The following is a 21,945-nucleotide window of genomic DNA, read 5'->3' on the forward strand; positions in this document are numbered from 1 at the left end:
TAAAACAATGTCTATATAATACAGTGATTTATACCAGCTACATAAATGTTACAATGGGTTAGAAAATACTTTAAACTAAACAACTGAAGTGACTAAAGCATTTTACTTTACGTATTACTTATATTTTAGCCCTGTAATTTTTTATGGAACCGTTTCGGTTAACCCGGGTTTCGGTTAACCGGAATTCAGTTAACCGGGGTTCTACTGTATTTTATATATGTTGTTGCCATGGATCAAATAGATATCATGGATAACGGGGCATGACTTAACGCTCACCGCCTATATATGGTAATAGATACTTATCCATTCTGAGTTATTTTTATTGTTTACTTGCTTACATTTTTTTGGTGATGTGTTTAAAACAACCAAAGCCAACAATTGTGACCAACAGTTCCAATGACAATGAAATCTAAATCACCTCCTATAATCGCAGCAACATCTGTGAGTATATTTTGACATTTCAATCATCACCCTTGGTTGTGCTAGCAATTATTGTGGACATTAGATCGATCATGACAACAATTTCATCATAAATCCAGCGACCATGACAACAATATCATCATATTCAGTGATCACATTTTTTCTACTTGGACCAATGACATGAAAAGAGAACCGTTGGAACGCCGATAATAAATGATCTAAGTTAGCTCAGCCATAGACTATTGGTGTCAACTATTTTTAAATTAAAATTTCCCAGTCCTTTACAGAATTTGTCTGAAATTTACTTTTAAGGAATGATAACTGTAATATTTAGTTAAAAGTATCATCAATGATATGGTACCACCACAGACTTGCAGACTAGCATTCGCAAACCTAGGAATCCTCACAGTGGTGTCTCTCTACATACTTGAAACCCATAAAGAATGTGGATGAAATAAACCCCCCAAGAAACCAAGACCTGCACCACTACAACACCCATCATGGCTCCAAATTTACCCTACCAGTTCACCGAACAACTCTTTGGGAAAAAAACCTTCCTACACCGGCTGCAAACTGAGGAACCATCTACCTGACTACCTGAGAGACCTGACTGGCAACAAGCTACACCAGGAGTTGAAGAAGTGGCTAATCGCAAGACCCTTCTACACAATAAAGGAATTTTACGAAAATTATGGAAATTAACACCTACAATTCACTATTGTATTGACACTATTGTAATTCTTCACGAATGAACAATATAGAATATTATACTGTATTGTATTGTGTGTGTATATATATATATATATATATGAATTTGAACGGATGGTGTTTTTGGCCTCTAGGGACCTCAAAACGAAAAAGTAAATCGGTCCCGGGTCCAGGTCTTACCATAAGCTACGGTAATAGCTTATTCCCTATATGGGAAATTCGCTAAAAGGAAAACAAGATTTGATGTAGCCTTGTCAGTAATTTTTGGGAATAACTAACTGGAAAAACAGAGAAATAGGTACCGTACTAGATTTACCCTAACCAGTAACCCAACTTACAATTCAATTTTAAGAGAAATTCTGCATCTAATCTTCACCTCTCTACATCTAAATCTACCAAAAGAATTTTCAAATGGACAGTAGGCTACAATATTTTGTTAACTTTTCAGATCTACTTGAAATATTAACACTTTTCCAATAACAAACAATTAATTTGACTAATTTTGTTAACTTCTGAATACATGTTAGCCTATAATGTACTAGAATATGAAATATTATATAACAATTATATATATGTAATATGAAAATGAGCATTGTACAATGTCTGAACACAAACCTGCAGAAATGATGTTGACAGGCTGAGGCTTGAGAGAATACTGTGACTGGGTGAGGCAGACCCAAACCATTGATGACAATGACACAGTGCTGCACCTACAGTGAGTCATACAAACTATCTATGCCTACTGAACTTGCTTATCACAGACATGATTCTGTTGTACTGCTTCACTGGCAAAACACAATCCCAACTACTTAAAGCTAGCTTTGGTAATGTCGAATGTTAACTACCGGTACCTATTTATCCTATCATGGACCAAACAAGATTACAATCCTAATAACTTTTATTAGCGTTTTATTTGTACAATGCCTATCATGCACTGTTAGTGTAGCATTGATTGAAATAAAACTTGACATACAATTATTATTTAAGTTTAACGTAATGTAATTGAATTTCTCTTAAAACAGGTTTTCAGTAAAAGTAGTTAAGTTAGTTTTGGTAGTTGTTTAATAGGTAAACAACTACCAAAACCAACTTTTATGAACTAAAGAAAAATACTATAAACTGGTTTATTTATATGAAATAAACCAGATAGTAGTTTTTTTTCATTTGTGAATAAATTGAATTAGGCCTATTAAATTAAAAGATCAATGATTGAGGAACCCTAAGTTCTTATTTGGTTAAAAATTTCTCTATATTTTGTGTACAGTAGAACCTCACTAATTCGAAACTCGACTAATTAGAAAACCTCTATAATTAGTAATGTTTGTCTGTTTCCCTCAGAAAATCTCTAAAATGAAAAAAAATAGACAGATAATTCGAAGTGATTTTTGCGATTAATGCAGCCTCTGCAATTCAAATTTTGTTGCCATAACTCAAATTGTTACCTCCAAAATTCAAAGTTAACCTCTACAATTCGAACTGTGTCACCGTAAACCTCTGTAATTTGAATTTAGAACAAAAATTACGCCTGTTGAAACATGAACTGATGCTCTTATTGATGGTCCTAATGTGTTCATTCGTCTCTGTTCTCTCAAAATCTCCACACTTAAAACTTGGACCTCCATAATTAGAATTTTATTTATTCTGACCTCTATAATTTAAACTCTCTTTATTTCAAACTTCCTATGATTCAAAATATATTGTCTTTCCTCTGAAATTCGAATTACCGAGGTTGTACTGTAATTATTAGTTTTGGAAATGTATTCTTTTAGTGAATTTCCGATATAGGGAATAAGCTGTTACCGAAGGTCTCATGGTAAGACCTAGACCCAGGACCGATTTACTTTTTCGTTTGAGGTCCCCAGGGACCAAAAACACCCTCAGTTCAAATTCATAAATAACGATGTAAATAGCGATGTATAAACATTTATATGAATGAATGAATATAGTTTATTCCAAAAAACATTGGCTACAAACTGTGATTATAAACTAAATAAAGTATATTAGACAGAGACTTTTGTCACTAAAAATATATATACGAGTTTTAATAAAGCCAAAAAATATAACAATAAAATAAAGGAACTAGCAGATGACATAGGCAGTGCTACCTGTACGTCTGCTAAGTTGCTGTCAAATAGAAAAAAGAAAAATTATTGAATTTTGGAATGGCGATTAAAAAAAAACAATAGTTCGTTATTATTATTAGTTAAATAAGTGAATGTATTTCCATGAACACGGTACTGGTAAGATGGCGCTATATAGATTTTTGTGGTGGCCAGGAGAGAGAGAGAGAGAGAGAGTTCTATTATCTGGTCACTTATGCGGCTATACGCTCGTCCTGAAGTATACTTGTGGGGCTATTGGTCCTTGTGGGGATATCCCCATAAGGACCAGGTCTTTTTTTTGGCTGGAATGGATTATTCGTTCAAAATAATGAGTAAATTGGCCACTTTCAGCGCAAAACGAAAATATCCCCACAAGGCACCTTATGATCCTTACACTTAGTTCGCTTTTGCGGCCACCAGAGCTGCGCTGATGCCGGTTTTCTCTCTCCGAAAAGAGAGTAAAGCTTTGGTCCTTATGGGGATACGAGGCCTGATTGGTCCTTTTTGAATTTAGAGAGAGAACTGTACCTCATGATCAACTGTGGGGATATAAGAGAATATCTGCGGTCCCTATGAGGATGTCAATTCTGATTGGTTCGTTTAAATTTTAGAGAGAGAATTTTACCAAATGGTACATTGTGGGGATGGTTTGTGTCTTCAGTGATAGACATGACACTCTTTGAGGAGCACGAGGTTGTAATTTTGTACAGTTATTGTTCTCTGAGTCCGTTGTGCTGCTGCTGAACAGACATCATGAAGCGTGGCGTGGCGTAAAAATCCAAATTTTTACGCATAATTACTATTTTATTAAACCTTTTATAAAACTGAAAAACTGAATGGATAATATATTTCTGTCCCTTAAAATCATTATTGGTATATACTTAGAGTTTAAAGAATAACGTCCAATCTATCTAAAATCCATATAAAAGGTTCGAGTTTTGTCTGTACATTGCACATAATAATATATTTTTAGGTTGTTTTTACGTTTTATACATTATGAAACGAAAAACTAAATAAAAAACTTTTATTTATCCCAAGAATAATAAACTAAAACAGAGAGTAGCTATAAAACATTAGAGTACAACATTTTTAAGATAAAATTTGCCTTACTTTGCCTAAATTTGACTAATGGGCAGGTGCCTGTGCGTAAGCCTGGGTGTTATCAGTCTAAAGAAATTGAGGGAACACACTAAAATTTGGAATATTAAAGAAGCAGAAACGAGTCTTATCTCTTTATTTCTGTCCGTCTGTCTGTCTGTCTGTCTGCTGTCCGTCTGTAACACTCAAGATGGCATTTTACGCTATCTTTTCCAGGAAAACGAGAGTACCTATCAAGATCCAAGTCATTTTAATGTATTCACTGGATTGGCGAGAGTGTTTTTAGCCATTAATATATGGCCTCACTACTTTGTAAATACAATTACTGACGTTCAAAATGCAGTTTTGTGCGATTTTTGTTAAGTTTTCGTCCAATTTTTATCACATAATCATCTATGAAATAACGAACAGCTGTTCGGATCAAGGTAATTTTTTCTAGGTGTCACTAATATGTTTACAAATGTTGTTTACAAATACCGTAACCATTTTCGATTACATTTTAAAAGCAAATCCCAACCAAGTGAGATTAAAAACGTTTTTCTTGCATATCGGATTTAATTAATCGCAAGTGCAATAAAATAGTGTAACCACTTAAATGAAATTAAATAACTAGGCATCATCCAGGTCAGGAACCAGAGATTAGTTGTGTATAAGATTGTTCTTGAGTTTTGATAACCAGAAAGAAGACCTTGAATCAGTTTTGTATACGGCTGGGAAACTTAAATTTATTAATAATCGACACCAATAAATTAGAAACAAGGTTTCCACTCATTGACGGCGCTTCAATAAGTGTAAAGTAAAAAATCACAACTGCAGTTGGTGATTGTAACTGAGGTTTAAGGATGATGCTAAACTCGATTTTTTAATGTGTCACTTTTTGTTCCTATACCATTGACTTTAATAGTCAATAGTTCATACTCACCGTGTGATGCAATCGCTGGACCATACAGCCAATAGGCCCATAGCCCATCCTTTGGGTACGTACGCCTACCCAATTATTCATAACAAACTTTTTGACGACAATCCGTGATAACCGGTACTTTTCCCTAGAATACACGGCCTACCTCCTACCTACTTAAGAAATAAAATTACAAACGTCCAAAAACCCAACGTTGTGTGATTTTTGTCACGTTTCCTTCTATACCAATCATTGTTTATAGAATACGTAATCTATTAAATGACAAAAAGTTGTTTGTATAAGGTTGTTTTTTTTTTTCAAACTGACACTGATAAGTTTACATTAAAAGTTGTTTACAAATAAAGCAATTAATGTGAAATAACATTGATTGCCGATAACTTTTTACGAGAAAATCCAAAACCAATAAGAGATCAATAAACTTGATTAACGCATATAATTGGTCTATTTACTTTAATTTTTTTGCTGTAAACGTTAGTTTTTGGTTCTGGTTCTTTTGCCTTAGACGAGTTGGTAGCTGAATTATGCAAATATTTGTTATGCAGATATCTGAAACTATGCAAACCAACTGCTGTTCTTAATATAAGAAGGTTTCAACTGACTAAGATAAGATCCCCGTACGTAGAACGGACACAAAGCTAGTAAAACATAAACGGAGCAATGTTTTTATTTTTAAAAGTATTTGAACTCCATTGAATCTCCAACACAACACCATTTTACAAGCTACATTTTACGTTGGGACAAGAGTTTTATATGTATGGTATTTTTTGCCACAAGCACGAGGCCTCTTTCAGGCCTCGATCAGTCGTAGCCTATTGTAGTAAACAAAAACCAGCATTAAATTACTTCTAATGCTATTCTTATGGAGAACAATTTACTTCATATGTAATTTTGTGTTAAAATTTTGGGAATTTCACTATTTTTTCCGCCGTCTCGGTATTGTGACCTTTCCCTTTAATTTGAGCCCTCTCCCGTCATTCTAGGACTTCTCAGTCGCCTACAATTTTGACGCAAATAATCGGCTTACGTAGTAATAGCTATTTACATTACAAGTGTAGTAAGAGCGTTTTTACATCACGCAGGTGAATGTTGTGCAACGAGCGAAGGCGAGTTGCATAATTCACCGAAGTGATGTAAACACGCTCTTGCGTAACTTGTAACGTACAAAATTTTACCTGGCCCGACAATATTAAGGAGGTTACGAGCAATATACTTCATTATCAATTTCACTCATCTTCTAACAGTAACGTCCATTTACAAACAAAAGCTAGGTTAGGAAAATTCTTCAACGCATAACAATAAAATTCAAACACACAGCTGATTTCTAGCGTTGAACGTCGTTGGCTCCATGGAGGTATATTTTTTAAGTTATCCACTCAATGTTATTTAAATGGGTTTCATTACATCACCGAGTGAGTTTTTTTCAACTTTACATCACTCGAGAAGTAAGGAAGTTGTATACATCACGCTTGGGATAGGGAAGTTTAACATGGCGGGTTAGGTAAATATATTGACTAGAGCATTTTTCAATAGGCACAACCATTGTAATGTTGATATTTATTTAACGTCATATTTTTGTTATTTTCGTTATCAAATTTGTTATGTAATGTACACTGCAATCGGAGTGTCGTTATTTATGAGTTATTTATGTCGTTATGTATGAGTCACGACGGACGATGTATTGACAATTCGGAATTTGGTCAACTCGAGTCGTGAACATCATTGTGCGCTGTGATCGGTGGGCGGGGGAGGAATGACCTTCACAGACCGCGCACCTGCTTACTGGCCACACCCCAGCGCAATGGGTCCAAATCATCGATATGTCCAAATGTATGTAATAAACATAAAGGAATCAGCTTTGAAACGTCAAAAAACTCACACAGAATATTTTGAGTTGTTTTTTGCTGAAGAAATAATACTGGGCAGACCTCCAACCAAAAAAAAAGGTGCGAAGAACGTTTAAAGAGATTTCCTGAGCTGCAAGGAATAGGAAATTACCTGAAGATCAAATGAAAGGTAAACGCAATAGTACAGGAAAGAACACAGAAAAGCTTGAACAAATTATCACATTAGTTGTTTTTACTGTGTTGTATCATTTTTAACTTATCCATAATGCCAGTTTAAACATGTTGGTATTATCTGTCGTTTTTCATAGTCCTCCAATGTATGATTCGTTTATGAATTTAAACACCAACAGTAATGTTTAAATTATCACATTAGTTGTTTTTTCAGTGTTGTTTTATTTGTAATGCCAGTTTTAAAATGTTGGTATTATCTGTCGTTTTTCGTGGTGCTGCATTGTATGAGTTGAATTTGTTTATGAATTTAAACACCCAATGTAATGTTTACTGTTATTTACAAAGGTTTTCAATGGCTTATAAGCCTTAGGGTTTTATGATTGATATGTTTTATGTTTGTACGACCATTTTCTACCACTACCATTTTAGGTTTTATTCTAAACGTGTCTTTTAGAGGAGAGAATTATTTTCTTCTTACATTAAGCAATAATTGCCTCGGTCCTTAAGATGTTTTTGGGGCTTGTCAAACGATGAAATATACAAACAGTTCACAACAAACATGCGTAACGTTTTACTAACCCCAAAAGACATCTGAATAATTAATGTGAGCGTTGCACAATACAGACAAGAAACACTACGTTATTAAAATTATTGTTTTGTGCCCTTAGATCTTTTGAAAGTTATTATTTATACAGTTTAATAGTTGAAACTTAATACTTCTGTTAAATTTCTACCGGTACATTCTATAGTTACTTTCTGAAGAACTACACCGAAAATTTTTACTTATTTTTACTATTGTAAGATGATTATACTTTATTCCCAATTTTTAGGTTAAGTTCAATTTACATTACTGTATTGTTTGTCAGTATATTTTTATGCCACAGTGTTTTAGCAATTTATTTAATAATATACTACACTATTTGTATATATTATACTTAATTAATAATGTAATTAAAAAAAAAACAATAATGATTTTTGCAAGAAAATGTTTTATTTTAATCCTTAGAGAGTAATCTGGTAATATCTCAAACATTATTAACATGTTTTCAGACGGTTTGAATAAACAGTCTAGTTACCTTGTATTTTTCATGATGTCGTATTTGTCCATGCAGTTTAACAAATTACTTCAATAACAAAAGAATTTAACGACATAAACCAGTAAATTACATAAGTATAAAAAGTAGTTGATGATTATTATTTTAATATTAAAAACGTAATTATATTCCAAAATATGACATAAAATATGAAAAATGTATGACGTAGTATAAATATTTATTATTAAATCCAGTTTTTTATGTTTATTGAATGTTGCAATATTAATTATAAAAACTTTTATAACTCTAGTTACAACTACTACTATACACTCCAGTAATAAAAAAAGGTCATTCTTTGCTATACTGGAAAAAATAGACACTTACATTGATTAGAAACAAGAATAGATAAATCAAGTAATGTTACTTTTGAAGCCATAAAAAATGGACTTTTAGGCTTTCACGCCATCTAGAATTAGCAACACCACAAAAGTTTTTTTGGCTGGTTCGATGTGAGTTTCCTGCAAAAATATCTACAGAAATATGGGTTGCAGAAAAAAGCACCTGATGGTGTCATGATGGGGTGACTGGGATTGCAGTATTGCTAGCTCAAAGACCACATTGCCTTCTTTGGAGGCGGCCATGCTTGAATGCAAGCCTATTGTAATCGTTTAATTACAACAAGTAAAGATCGTCCAAAGTATGATTTTCAAAGATATTATATCAAGTTTATTATTAAGTTAGTTTTGGAAGTACGATATCATCAACAAGTTAAGCTCAACACCACAATGAATGATAACACCATGTTGCGGTATCAACTTGAAGTGACGACTTTTATGAATAGCATTATAACACTATCTGAGACAGGGATCTCAGATGGTGCGTATTTAATCTGCATATGAAATTATATAATATCAACATAAAAATGATGAAAATATGTTACTATTGAAAAAATTGTATGCACATTAAAATACATTTATCCGAAATTTTATAAAACTTATAATTAAATCTTCAGTTATAACGTTGTCTAAGGAATATAAGAATATATTCCAGGTAAAGTGGTGTCAACATTTGCCTCACATACATAATATTAATGACGGGGGTACGGACATGAATATTCATGTATGTATACATGGTAATTTTTTTATATATTTATTTAAACCATTGCTTATACTTATACAAAGTCAAAGTCATCTTTATTGTCACATAACGTTTTTTTCAAATGCTCTGGCACAGCCGACATTGTCAACCTATACTAAGATAAACTAGCTAATTGGTAAAAATAAATACATAGTAAAAAAAACAATTCACATAGATTTGTCTTCGAGAAACAGATCTATACTAAAATAATTATTTTCCACAAAAACTAAACAATGTTTCCTTAAAAGATACTAATCCTATGATTGATTCGTTGAACTCAGGCAAATAGTAAAAACATCTTTTACCCATATAAGAAGGTGTCCTCTCCACAAGATTTAATATGTGTATAGGATATTGAAAATCTTTATTAAATCTAGTGTTATAATTGTGCCAATTATTTTCACTGAGGAGTTTTTCGAAATTTGATTTCAGATACAATAAACATTTAAGAATATACAAATTAGGGACGGTTAGAATTTTTAGTTCTTTAAAAAGTTGTTTGCAAGAATGTTTTACGGGTTTGAAAACATTATTCTAAGTATTATTTTTTGAAGTTTAAAAAGTTGATACGAACCAGAGGTGACGCCCCAAAGCTTGAATTTTTCCATACTGTAAAATTGATGAAAATAAAGCGTGATAAATCATTAGTCTAGTGTTTAAATCATTTCTTAAGACCATTCAATTAATTATATTACCCTTAAACATTTAGCATGAACTGTTTTTACGTGTCCTCCTAATTTCATTCTCATACCTCCACAAAACCCTCTGAGATATCGCCGTAAAGTCCTCTCTTACAGTCCCACAAATCCCTCTCTTATATTATATCCATTGAAAGTTACTTGGTATCCTATTTCACCGTCTAACATTCTCAAAAACTATTTATAGGCCTACATAACCCCACAAATATCTATCTTGTATATCTCCACAAGATCCGCTCTCATATCCTCATAACGCCCTCTCTTGTGTCTCCTGGATAATCACCATCGCACAAACCCAAGTAACTGTAGAACTATCAACGCTTTTCTCATATCGCCATAAAGTCCTCTCTTATATTCCCACAAGTCCCCCTCATATATCCTCACAAAACCCTCTCATTTATCCCCACATGCCCCTCTCTCATATCCTTATAAATTCCTCTCTTATATCCCCACATGCTCCTCTCTTATATCCTTATAAATTCCTCTCTTATATCCCCACATATCCCTCTCACATATCCTCACTATGCCCTCTCTTACAATGACCGTTATATCCTCTGAATGTTCTCTCTTATATCCCCACTAATTCCTCTCACATATCCTCGTAAATCCTCTCTCATAGTGACCGTTATAGCCCCACAAGGACAAAAATCGGCACTTGGTAAATGGACGAATTTTTGAGAGAGGGCCACAAAAAACAACTGCTAAAATTTTATCTAACAATCTTCTCTCACTAGATTCTTTCTAACACTAAAAATGGCAGAGTTCCCACAAGTGACCATACAAACAAGTATCCCCGCAAAGCACCAGATGCTGGACAGAGAGAGAGAGAGAGAGAGAGAGAGAGAGAGAGGGAGAGAGAGAGGGAGAGAGAGAGAGAGAGAGAGAGAGAGAGAGAGAGAGAGAGAGAGAGAGAGAGAGAGAGAGAGAGAGAGAGAGAGAGAGAGAGAGAGAGAGAGAGAGAGAGAGAGAGAGAGAGAGAGAGAGAGAGAGAGAGAGTGTGGGTGTGTGTGAATTTTGTGTGTAATGGTGGTAGTGAAGAGAGTAGGGAGTGATGAGTGGATTGTAGGGTAAAGAGTGCAGTGGGATGGAGAGTGGTAAATTCGACTGCGGACAGTCCTAACAAAGTGCCAAGGTCAGTCAGTGCAAAGGTCGGATCAAGTGCGCCGGTAGTCCGCCGTGATAATAGAATCGGCCTCGTTGATATTTAAACTGAATAGGAAATCATTGACGCGGAATTTAAATACCTTTAATGAGTCACAATCAAAAAAATTGAAATCCCTAAAAATGTTGCATATGTTAGATAGACTAAGTGTGAAACATAGTATGAATTAGTCGTAGAAAAAGTATAATTCACTTGAATTGTGGTGATTCCAACTCTAGAAGAATATCTTGTATTATATAAATGTGAAATATTTTGTAAAATGTTATTGTAATTTGTATGGATGTTTATTAATATTGATTTTACGTACAACTGGCGAACAGTGAGGACTCCTATTTCTTCAAATAGAGCGTCAGTCGGGTAAAGTTTGCATTTCCCAAATCCTTAAAATTAATTTTTGAGCAATATTTAATGGTTCCAAGATACTCCTATAACCGCCGCTACAAGCTATAGGTAATACCAAACGAAAATAATGATTGAACAAAAGCAAAGTAAGCCATTTGTGTCCGTTAACGCGATAACTCAAGCAAAAATGATCCGATTGTGATGAAATATGTTACAAACTTGTAAACCCTTGTTTATATGAACCAGCTTGATCGGACTATGGTAACAGGGGTTTATTGGGGTAAAAATTGGTTTTTCCAGTTTTTGGCCCTAAAACACAAAATTTCACAATTTATTTCCAATCCAATTAGTAGAGCTAAAAAAAAAAATAATTTTGTATATTGAAGCGCCGTTGTAAGCCTAATGGTTATGGAGATAATAAAAAAAATGTAAATTTAAAATGCTCATGTTATTCTTTATGGAGAGGGGAAGGAGAATTAAAAAAAAAAAAAAAAACTGAAAAGTTGTAGTTTGCTTGTTCATGGATATACTTTACTCATATTTTAGTCAAATTTGGCGATTCTGTTTATTTCATACTAAGCTATCAACATTTCAATAAAAAAAGTTTGGAAAGAAATTGAAAAATGTTATGTTTTCATGGTAAACCATAACAACAAGATAACTGTATCAGCAATCCGACACATAATTTCTTCCATTAGCTTGTTCACAACCTTTATCATGGGTAAGCGATGGGAGTATCTAACTATCCTATACTCTAACACGAGCAATGTTTGCTTGTATGTATGCTTGCTTGCTTGCTTGCAGAAAGATCTCGAAAACGGCTCCGACGATTCTCTTCAAATCTTGTAAATAGTTTATTTTTGGCCTAAAAATGAGTTTCATGCAGTTAGAACTGCCAACAAAAATCTAATTACGGTACATAGAAAAACGAAACTGAAAGTCAAATTTTTTTAACATTAGGCTTATGGGTTGCTAAGTAACCATGTTGGTTGAATGAAATAACAAGGAAAAAGTAAACAAAAGACTTGAAGTTGTAGCATGTGTTCATAATAAGCCAACTACCCACAGTATAATAGCAAATTACAAATACAGTACAAAAGGGAAAGCATCACTTGTTACTATTGAGCAAAGATTATACTGAAGATTTCTCGATACATTGTAGGCCTAGTATAAAGGCAAGCAGTGCGAAGTGTGGGATCTGTTTATGACGATAAGATTAGGGTATCTGCAATCCTAAAAAGCTATGGGAAGGGAGGGAAACAGGTCCGCGACGTAGGAAGTGGTGAAGGAAGTGGTCAAGGCGAGTAGTCCGGAGTGTGGGAACTGTTTATGACGATTAGATAAGGGTATTGGCAATACTAAAATGCTATGGGAAGGGAGCGAAACAGGTCCGCGACGTAGGAAGTGGTGAAGGAAGTAGTCAAGGCGAGCTGTCTGGAGTGTGAGAACTGTTTATGACGATTAGATTATGGTATTTGCAAACCTAAAATGCTATGGGAAGGGAGGAAAACAGGTCCGTGACATTGGAAGGGGTGAAGGAAGTAGTAAAGGCGAGTAGTCCGGAGTGTGGGAACTGTTTATGGCGATTAGATTAAGGCATCTACAATCATAAAATGCTATGGGAAGGGAGGGAAACAGGTCCGCGACGTAGGAAGTGGTGAAGGAAGTAGTCAAGGCGAGTAGTCCGGAGTGTGGGAACTATTTATGACGATTAGATTAAGGTATTTGCAATCCTAAAATGCTATGGGAAGGGAGGAAAACAGGTCCCCGAAGTAGAAAGTGGTGAAGGAAGTAGTCAAGTCGAGTAGTCCGGAGTGTGGGAACTATTTATGACGATTAGATTAAGGTATCTGCATTCCTAAAATGCTATGGCGAGGGAAGAAAACAGGTCCACGACGTAGGAAGTGGTGAAGGAAGTAGTCAAGGCGAGCTGGCCAGAGTGTGGGAACTGTTTATGACGATTAGATTAAGGTATTTCCAATCCTAAAATGCTATGGGAAGGGAGGGAAACAGGTCCATGACGTAGGAAGTGGTGAAGGAAGTAGTCAAGGCGAGCTGTCCGGAGTGTGGGAACTGTTTATGACGATTAGATGAGGTATCTGCAATCTTTAAATGCAATGGGAAGGGAGGAAAACAGGTCCGCTTCGTAGGAAGTGGTGAAGGAAGTTGTAAGGCTAGCAGTGCAGAGTGTAGGAACTGTCTGTAGCAATAACATTAATGTATCTGTAATCCTAACATGCAATGGGAAGGGAGAGAAAAAGGTCCACGACGTAGGGAGTGCTGAAGGAAGTAGTAAAGGCGAGCAGTGTGCAGTTTGGGAATGGATTTATGTATCTGCAATACTAAGACTGCTTTCAGAGTAAACTAAAGATTTTCCCCGAGCAAAGCTCGGTCCCCAGGTACTAATACTTAATAGGGAAAATCACAAAAAATGCATTAACTTTTGAACCGTAATTGTTACAGGAGGGGGTTGCACCATATTTTTAGAATTATAAGGACCATCACATACTAATTTTAATCAGAACCGGCTATTTTTCAAAAGTCCGATTTTTTCTTATTTTATTGGAAAACTAGCTGTAACCCACGGGCTTTGCCCTGTTTAACTTCTTAATTTTCAAGATGATCTCGTTCGCATGGCTCAATCACGTCCTGACGTCCTGGTTGAAGTTTGTTCGCTACGCTCACTCACTTTTAGGTTAGAGCTCGTTTGCTACGCTCACTCACCTTTAGGTAGGAGCTCGTTCGCTGCGCTCACTTGCCTTAAGTTTAAGGTTAGCTCGTTCGCTACGCTAACTCGCCTCCAGGTGGAAGTTCGTTCGCAACGCTCACTCACCTTTTGGTTGCAAATTAGCTGTTGTCATAAAAAAATAATAGTGCTGCACCCTGTTGGTAATCCTTGTAACTTTAATGCTATTGAACATCATAGAACAGAACCAACTTGTTTAATTGAAACAGCTGTTAAGATTCATTAATTCCATTTAAATATGAGTAATCATAAGGTTAACATGGGAAACTCCAGAGCCACTGGGGCGGAGCCCAGAGGTCGGAGGGTAAAATCCTTTCTTAGTGAGCGTCTACTACCCAAAAGGAAGATGCCTGCCAAGTTTCAGGTTCCTAGGTCTTATGGTTTCTGACATTTTGTGATGAGTGAGTCAGTGGTATTTGAGCTTTATATATATAGAATAGCTGTGTCGGGGCCAACGTTAACTACGGGCCGGCAGGCTTTTTCCCGCCTCCGCTGTGACGTCACGAGCGGAGTCTGACCTGAGCCGGAGTAGCCCGGCGCCACGAGCCAGCTGATCGCTGTTTCCTGTTTGTACTCGCCACTCTTCAGTTCAGTGACAGTAGTTTTTAAGTGCAGTACATTTACTAGTGGTAGTAGGAAACTGTGTTATGGTGAGTGTAATAAGAATAATGATTTAAAATTATACTTTTCTGTCTGTCACAAATGCCGCGGAGGTGTTGCGTACCGGGCTGCAAATCTAATTATGATGGAACCGCGTATAAGTCTGTTTTTAGGTTTCCATCAGACACAGCTTTAAGGCAGAAATGGGTTAGATGTATTCATCGGGATAATTTTGAACTAACAAAGAATTCTGTTATTTGCGAAGACCACTTTGTTCAGTCAGACATAATTAAAGAAGATTCCGTTAGAAGACCGGACGGGACAGTTTTAACTTGTAAAAGGGATGTTCCAAAATTAAAAGATGGGGCTTTTCCTACTATATTTCAAAACCAACCTAGTTATATGTCTCAGGTTCTGCCCAAAAAAAGAAAAACGCCTGAAGAACGACAAAAAGAAATTGAAATTATAAAAAAACAAAAGGATTGTGAACTCTTCGATAGAGATTGTATACATAATTTTGATGAACTTACTACTGATTTCCAAAAGTTTTGCAATACTAACCTGGATTACATAACTATTAAAAACAAATTGCTTAACATTTTCAAAGATTTCCATTCCTTTAAAAGAAGCACCTCGTATAGATTTGTCTGTTTGTGTAAGCACAAGTTTGGAATGTAGAATATATTCAAGGGGTATAGATATTACAAATAATATATTCAGCGTAATAAAAAGAAAAGAATGTTCATGCAAAACTTGGTCGTTGTTAAATGATATTCTTAAAGCATCTAATGAGTTTATTACCGAGCCACAGCAAGCTCAAAAAGATGACATTCGCTACAGATCATACTTGAAAACAGCAAAAGAAACTTTGAAAACCTGCCAGAGTATGGAATTTAGCAATAATTCCATTAAATCGAGAATAGAATTTCTCGAAGAGCAAATTGGCCTACTGTTGACTGAAGCTCCGCGTTACTCTTCTAGAATGTTAGTTTGGGCCTGCACATTAAGTTTTACTAACACTGCAGGTTACACTGCTCAACTGTAACTCAAATGTTATATTGTATTCCGTGTTCATCGTAATACGATTTAGTTGACACGATTGTGTTCCTTTATTCATGCAGATTAAAATAACGTACAATTTGTATATATTCAATCCTATTATGTGCACCAGTGAGGGCAGATTAGAGTGAGCGATGACAGGCCCGCGCAATGCTTTGCAACGTAAGGCGGCTCGGCTGGTAAGACTCCGCTTGTGACGTCACAGCCAGAGCCTGCAGGCCCGGTAGTTTACGTTGGCCCCGGCTGTGTGCCCGTTCTACGCACGGGGATCTTATCGTAGTCAGTTGAAACCTTCTTATATTAAGAACAGCAGTTGGTTTACATATTTTCAGATATGCAGGCAAAACTATATACCATAAACCTTCGCAAATACAGTATCTGACAGTTTCAAGCCAAAACAAATGCTTCGCAATTAAATGTCACCCGGATACTTTATAGATTTATGAGGCATAGCCCTAAGGTAGGCCTATAATTAAAAGTTACTTTCTACAATGGTTAAAATTATTTAATGTACTACCACAACCTCACTATTTAAAGTGTGTAAACTTGCTGTTCAGTAAAGTAAAAAATAGCCTATGTCATCAGCAGAACAAAAATTATGGCATTGTCCAAATTGCTCAGAAACTACAAACACCGTGGAATTTGAAGATTTAAGTCTTAGTTCTACTGTTATAGATAAGGTCGATGACCAACTAAACTGCTCCTCTCTTGCTGATGAAATAAATAAATCCATTATAACAGAAAATGAAGAATTGCGAGAAGAGCTCTTCAAGTCCAAGAACCAAAACTCCCTTTACGCTTTAGAGTTAGAAGATAAAATAAAGGAAATGGGAGAGAATCTAGAGCTAGAAAAACAATTATTTATTAAAAAGGAAGATGACTTCATAAAAATATTAACTTTTTGCAAAAGAAAATCGAAAACGAAAAATAAATCTCTGCGAATCTTATGTCTCAGTTAGAGGAAGAAAGTAAACTAAAAACTAACCCAGATGTCATGCTACCCAAACCCTGCAAAAAATGTATGATATATGAAGATGAGATTAAAAAAATGTTTGAGTCAATGAGGTCATTAGAATCTATAATACGGATTTTAGAAAAAGAAAATAAAGCTTTAATAGATAGCTCAAAAATAATAAAAACAGACAGTGTGACTTGCTTGAACTGTTTCCCCCCTATTACAACCAAACACACATCATCATCAGCAGATGTGCATGTGGCCAACAAGTGGAAAGAGGTATTCAGTAACCCTCAACGAAGTCATCAAAATACTTGCAGCCCAAACAGAGAAATTGTGGGAACAGCTGAAGCGGTTTTTACCTCCAAGAATCGTTTTTCTCCCTTACAATCACTCTCAGAAGCAGAAAATCAAGATAAAGATTCTGCTGGACCACTAAAAGACAAACAAACTTGTGTAAATAACCCAAGAAGGCAACAGGACAAAGCTAAAAGTAAAAGGCACGCTCCTGCTAAGAAAAACAAACATAATAATAATAAAAAGTCATTGCAAAAGAAAATTCTTCTGTGTGCAGATAGTCATGGCCGTAACTTAGCTTTTCACTTAAATAAGTCCTCTAGATCTGTTGATGCAGTTGGTTTTGTGAGACCAGGGGGTTTGGCAAAACAAATATTAAATGTGGAAAATATTGATGGAGAAAAACTACAAGCTGAAGATGTCCTCATAATTGCTTGTGGTTCGAATGACGTAGCACAGAATGAAGCAAAAGAAGCAATCAACTCAATTGAAAGTATTTTGCATAAATACAATGGATTTAAAATAATTTTGGTTGACTTGCCTACGAGACATGATTTGCCTAGTTGGTCTTGTGTGAATCAAGAAATAAAAAAGACAAACACATCTTTAGAAGCCTTAAGTCATCGTTTTACAAATGTATGCCTTGTCAAGTCAAGCAGTGCAGATAGAGCCTTGCACACAAGGCATGGCATGCATCTGAATGAAGCAGGGAAGAAATGGCTTGTGAACAGAATCTGTGAGAAACTGGCTGGATCAAATGAGCAAACACCACAGTCTTCCCTTATCTCTGACACCAACCAGAAGTCAGAGTCGCATACCTCCTTCAGAGAACGAGAAGATCTGGGAGAATCCGAAAAACAGTCTCTATGCGAAGCTGCCGACTCCATCGCAGATACCTGTAGCCCCGACCCTACTCTAGTACCAGCGCTAAATGCAGTTCCTGTGGAGAAATCTTTGGGAAACTACCATCTCAGCCCCGCTGCCACGCCTCCATAACACAAGCTGCTACGACACAACTAGACACGCCTTTAGTATCAACAAATAATGAATTAAATAATTTATTTGGTAACGTACAAAGTATTACTAATAAAACTCAAGAAATTGAAATATGTCTGCAAGAGGAAGACTATGCAATCTTTTGTGTTGTTGAGCACTGGCTTAACGATCAAAATTTTGATCTTTACAATTTTGTAGGCTACAAACTTGAATCTATCTTTTATCGGACATCTGGCATTCACGGAGGGTCTGCTATCTACATTAAAAGTAACTTAGGCCTAAATGTAAAACCCATTGACCTGGAATATATTAATGTTGAAAGACATTTTGAAGCAACTGCAGTTAAGATATGTGATGTTAAATTGATAATTGCGTGCCTCTACAGGCCTAGTGGTGGGGATGAAAACATATTTTTCGAGAAACTAGACTTGCTTCTTGAATGTTTGCTGAAATTCAAGATGGACATTGTTTTTTGCGGCGACCTCAATATTGAAGCTAACGGCTTGAATACTTCAACTGTTAGGCTTCACAACCTTTTAAGAACAGCAGACCTTTATTGTTCAAACTTAAAACCAACAAGAGGTTTAGCATGTATTGACTATATGCTTACAAACTTAGTACCTACTGAATTTAAAGTAAATGTGCTTGATAATTTAATATCTGACCATAGTTTTTTATCATTTAGGATTTTTAACCGTCAACATTGACTGGCCTCAATTGCTGGAAGGACTTAATTCTGATGAAATGTACAATAAATTCCATAACACATTTTTATTGGATGGATGGATATTTACTTTCCAACTAAAGTGAAGAAAAATGTCAAGAATAAACCTAGAGGTCCAAAAAATTGGTACACACCACAGCTAACGCCTCTTTCACACGACGCGGCGCGCGCCGTGCGGCGCCCGCCGGATCCGGCGTAGGGCTATGGGAGTATATGAGTCCTCTCACACTATGTCCGGCGCGCGCCGCGCGGCGAATTCGCCGCACGGCGCGCGAGTTACCGCCGGATGCACCTTCGGCCGGACGACAGCGCCGCGCGGCGTCCACGCCGGACAACTCGGTGAAGGTGCATTGTTTCTTATGGGAGCTTTCACACGGTGCGGCGCGCGCCGCACAGCCCAACCCCTACGCTGTCTCATTTTAGGCAAACTACCTGACCAAGAGGGTGCAACAGTTAATTAAGAAATTATGTATCGTTGAATCGGAAAATAATATATTTAAAGTTATTACAAAACATATATTTTTATGTTGATCCCTTGCAAATCGACCAATTTAAAGAATTAAAACAAAAATTTTCCTTTAATAACTAGAGGAGAATATTTAGTATTAAATTAATAATTTAGTAATTTATACATAATGAAACATTTTTTTTTACTTCTAGAATACAATATTTTCAGATATGACGAATACTTGAAGGTGATTTCTATGAAATATTACTCCTCCGTTAATAATGAACCGATTTTTACAAACGATGTGTCAAAATTTAGTATTTGTTGTGTACACGCCCCCCTTCACCAATTCCTGTAGTAAAAATTCCTTTTGAAGTCATAGGTATAACACTTTTCAACAAACTAAATTACACCTCTCACCATGTTAGTTATAATGTGTTTAAGACTACTTTGTACAGATGGTTAACTAGCCACCCTTTTTACAAACTAGATGAGTTTTTTAAAAGCGATATTTCAAAATTGATATTTGAAAAGCAACCGCAATGTCCCCAACTTGTTTAATTCTTTGTGCCATTCTAGTCATATTATTTAAGTAACTTGTTTCTGATGTTAACCATTTTGATATAGTCATATTTTTATTTACCTTTGACAATTTTTTTCAAAATCAATTTTTATCATCTTGCCATGTTAGTACTGTTTTATGTAGGCTACTCGTTCTATTTTGACTTGTATTTTGCTAATATTTTTTGCATTGTGTTTCACCATGCCATTAGTAGACTAGATTTTAGATTAGAATCAGGCCAGCTTGTCTTAACTTATTTGATAAAATTATCTTTGTTACTATTTCATGTGAAATATATGTATATATATATATATATATATATATTATGTAGCAAATGACGAACCCTATTGCACTGTAAAATGTTTAAAGGGTAATAAAGATTCTTATTCTTATTCTTATTACCTTATAAAAACAACTTATTGTTATTTAATAGATTATGTATTCTCTAAACAATAATTGGTCCTATAGGCTATCTATTAACATTGGAAGGAAATGTGGCAAAAATCACAAAACGTTGGGGTTTTGGACGTTTGTAATTTTATTTCTTAAGTAGTGTGTAGGCCGTGTATTCTAGTGAAAAGTACCGGTATCAAGGATCGTTGTCAAAAAGGTTCTTATGAATAAATGGTTAGGCGTACATACCCAAGAGAAGGGCTATGGGCCTATTGGCTCTATGGTCCAGCGATTGCATTTTACCCACATGGTGAGTAGGAACTATATAGTCAATGGTAAGAACAGAAAGTGACACATTGGAAAAGCAAGTTTAGCATCATCCGTAAACCTCTGTTACAATCACCCACTGCAGTTGTGATTTTTTACTTTACACTTTACACAACCACCATTGAAGCGCCGTCAATGAGTGGACACGTTGTTTCTAAGCTATTGGCGGCGATCATTATTTAAGTTTCCCAGCCGTATACAACACTGATTCAAGGTCTTCTTTTTGGTTATCAAAACTCAAGAACAATTGTATACACAAAGAATCTCTGGTTCCTGACCTGGATCATGCCTAGTCATTTAATTTCAATTACGGTTACACTATATTATTGCACATGCGATTAATTAAATCCGTTATGTAAGAAAAATGTTTTTAAACTCACTTGGTTGGGATTTGCCTTCAAAACGTGATTGAAAATGGTTGCGGTATTTTTAAACAACATTTGTAAACATATCAGTGACAGCTATAAAAAATAATCTTGATCCGAACAGCTGTTCGTTATTTCATAGATGATTATGCGATAAAAATTTGAAAAAAACTTGACAAAAATCGCACAAAACTGCATTTTTTTGAATATGAACGATTTCTATGTTAGGGCAAAAAAACTTTATAGGCGGAAAGTCGAAGAGGCTAAGAGGGCCGCAAATTCCAAAAGTATTGATAGCTCGCTGAATCCCTGTAAGACACTCTGGAACTTGATAAATACAAATAGAGACACAAGTAAGCCACCTTCTTTTAAGTGTAAGGCTAGTCCGGATGAATTAATTATTTTCTACTTGACAGCGTCAGAACCATTGTCAATAGCTTCGACCAATTCCCCCAAAACGTTGCTCCATCAAATAGAACCCATGGGCCAAACTCACTCCATTGGCGGGATATAACTCCTGGTGAACTCTTGGGAATAGTGAAAAAACTAAAACCTTCGAAAAGTCCTGACATCTATAGTATGAATTCTCAAAACTATCATTGACAGTATTGCAGTCCCACTTTGTAGGGTCATAAAACCTATGCCTGAATGCCGGCATTTTTCCTAGAAGCATGAAAGTCTCAAGAAAATTTTTTAACATAGCCAATTAGGTAATTGAATAATGATTAAAAGTTGTTTTACCTCTCACGAAAGTATTTTTGTTATTTAACTCGATCCCAGTTATGAACTCCGTTCACACAAATCTAAGCGTGGCAGTGCAGATGGCAACTTTTTATCA

General features: G+C 35.6%; 1 protein-coding gene across 8 annotated transcripts in view; it reads right to left on the bottom strand.

The window, feature by feature from the left end:
* Positions 1-21,945, bottom strand: part of LOC128986080 (serpin B6-like) — a 96,431-nt gene that overhangs the window by 68,629 nt on the left and 5,857 nt on the right. For 7 of the 8 annotated variants that reach the window (XM_054406194.1, XM_054406198.1, XM_054406195.1 and 4 more), the window contains exon 1: positions 1,744-1,864. The exons of the other annotated variant lie outside the window; for it this stretch is intronic. In XM_054406194.1, the coding sequence (XP_054262169.1) occupies positions 1,744-1,852 (109 nt within the window). In that variant the 5' untranslated portion in view covers positions 1,853-1,864. Of the gene's footprint in view, positions 1-1,743; positions 1,865-21,945 lie in introns of those variants that run through there. 8 annotated transcript variants of the gene reach the window in all.

The sequence above is a fragment of the Macrosteles quadrilineatus genome, unplaced genomic scaffold (genome assembly GCF_028750875.1).
Source record: "Macrosteles quadrilineatus isolate MER2022 unplaced genomic scaffold, UCM_ALF_1.0 Scaffold_2__2_contigs__length_208266976, whole genome shotgun sequence".
NCBI lineage: Eukaryota > Metazoa > Arthropoda > Insecta > Hemiptera > Cicadellidae > Macrosteles > Macrosteles quadrilineatus.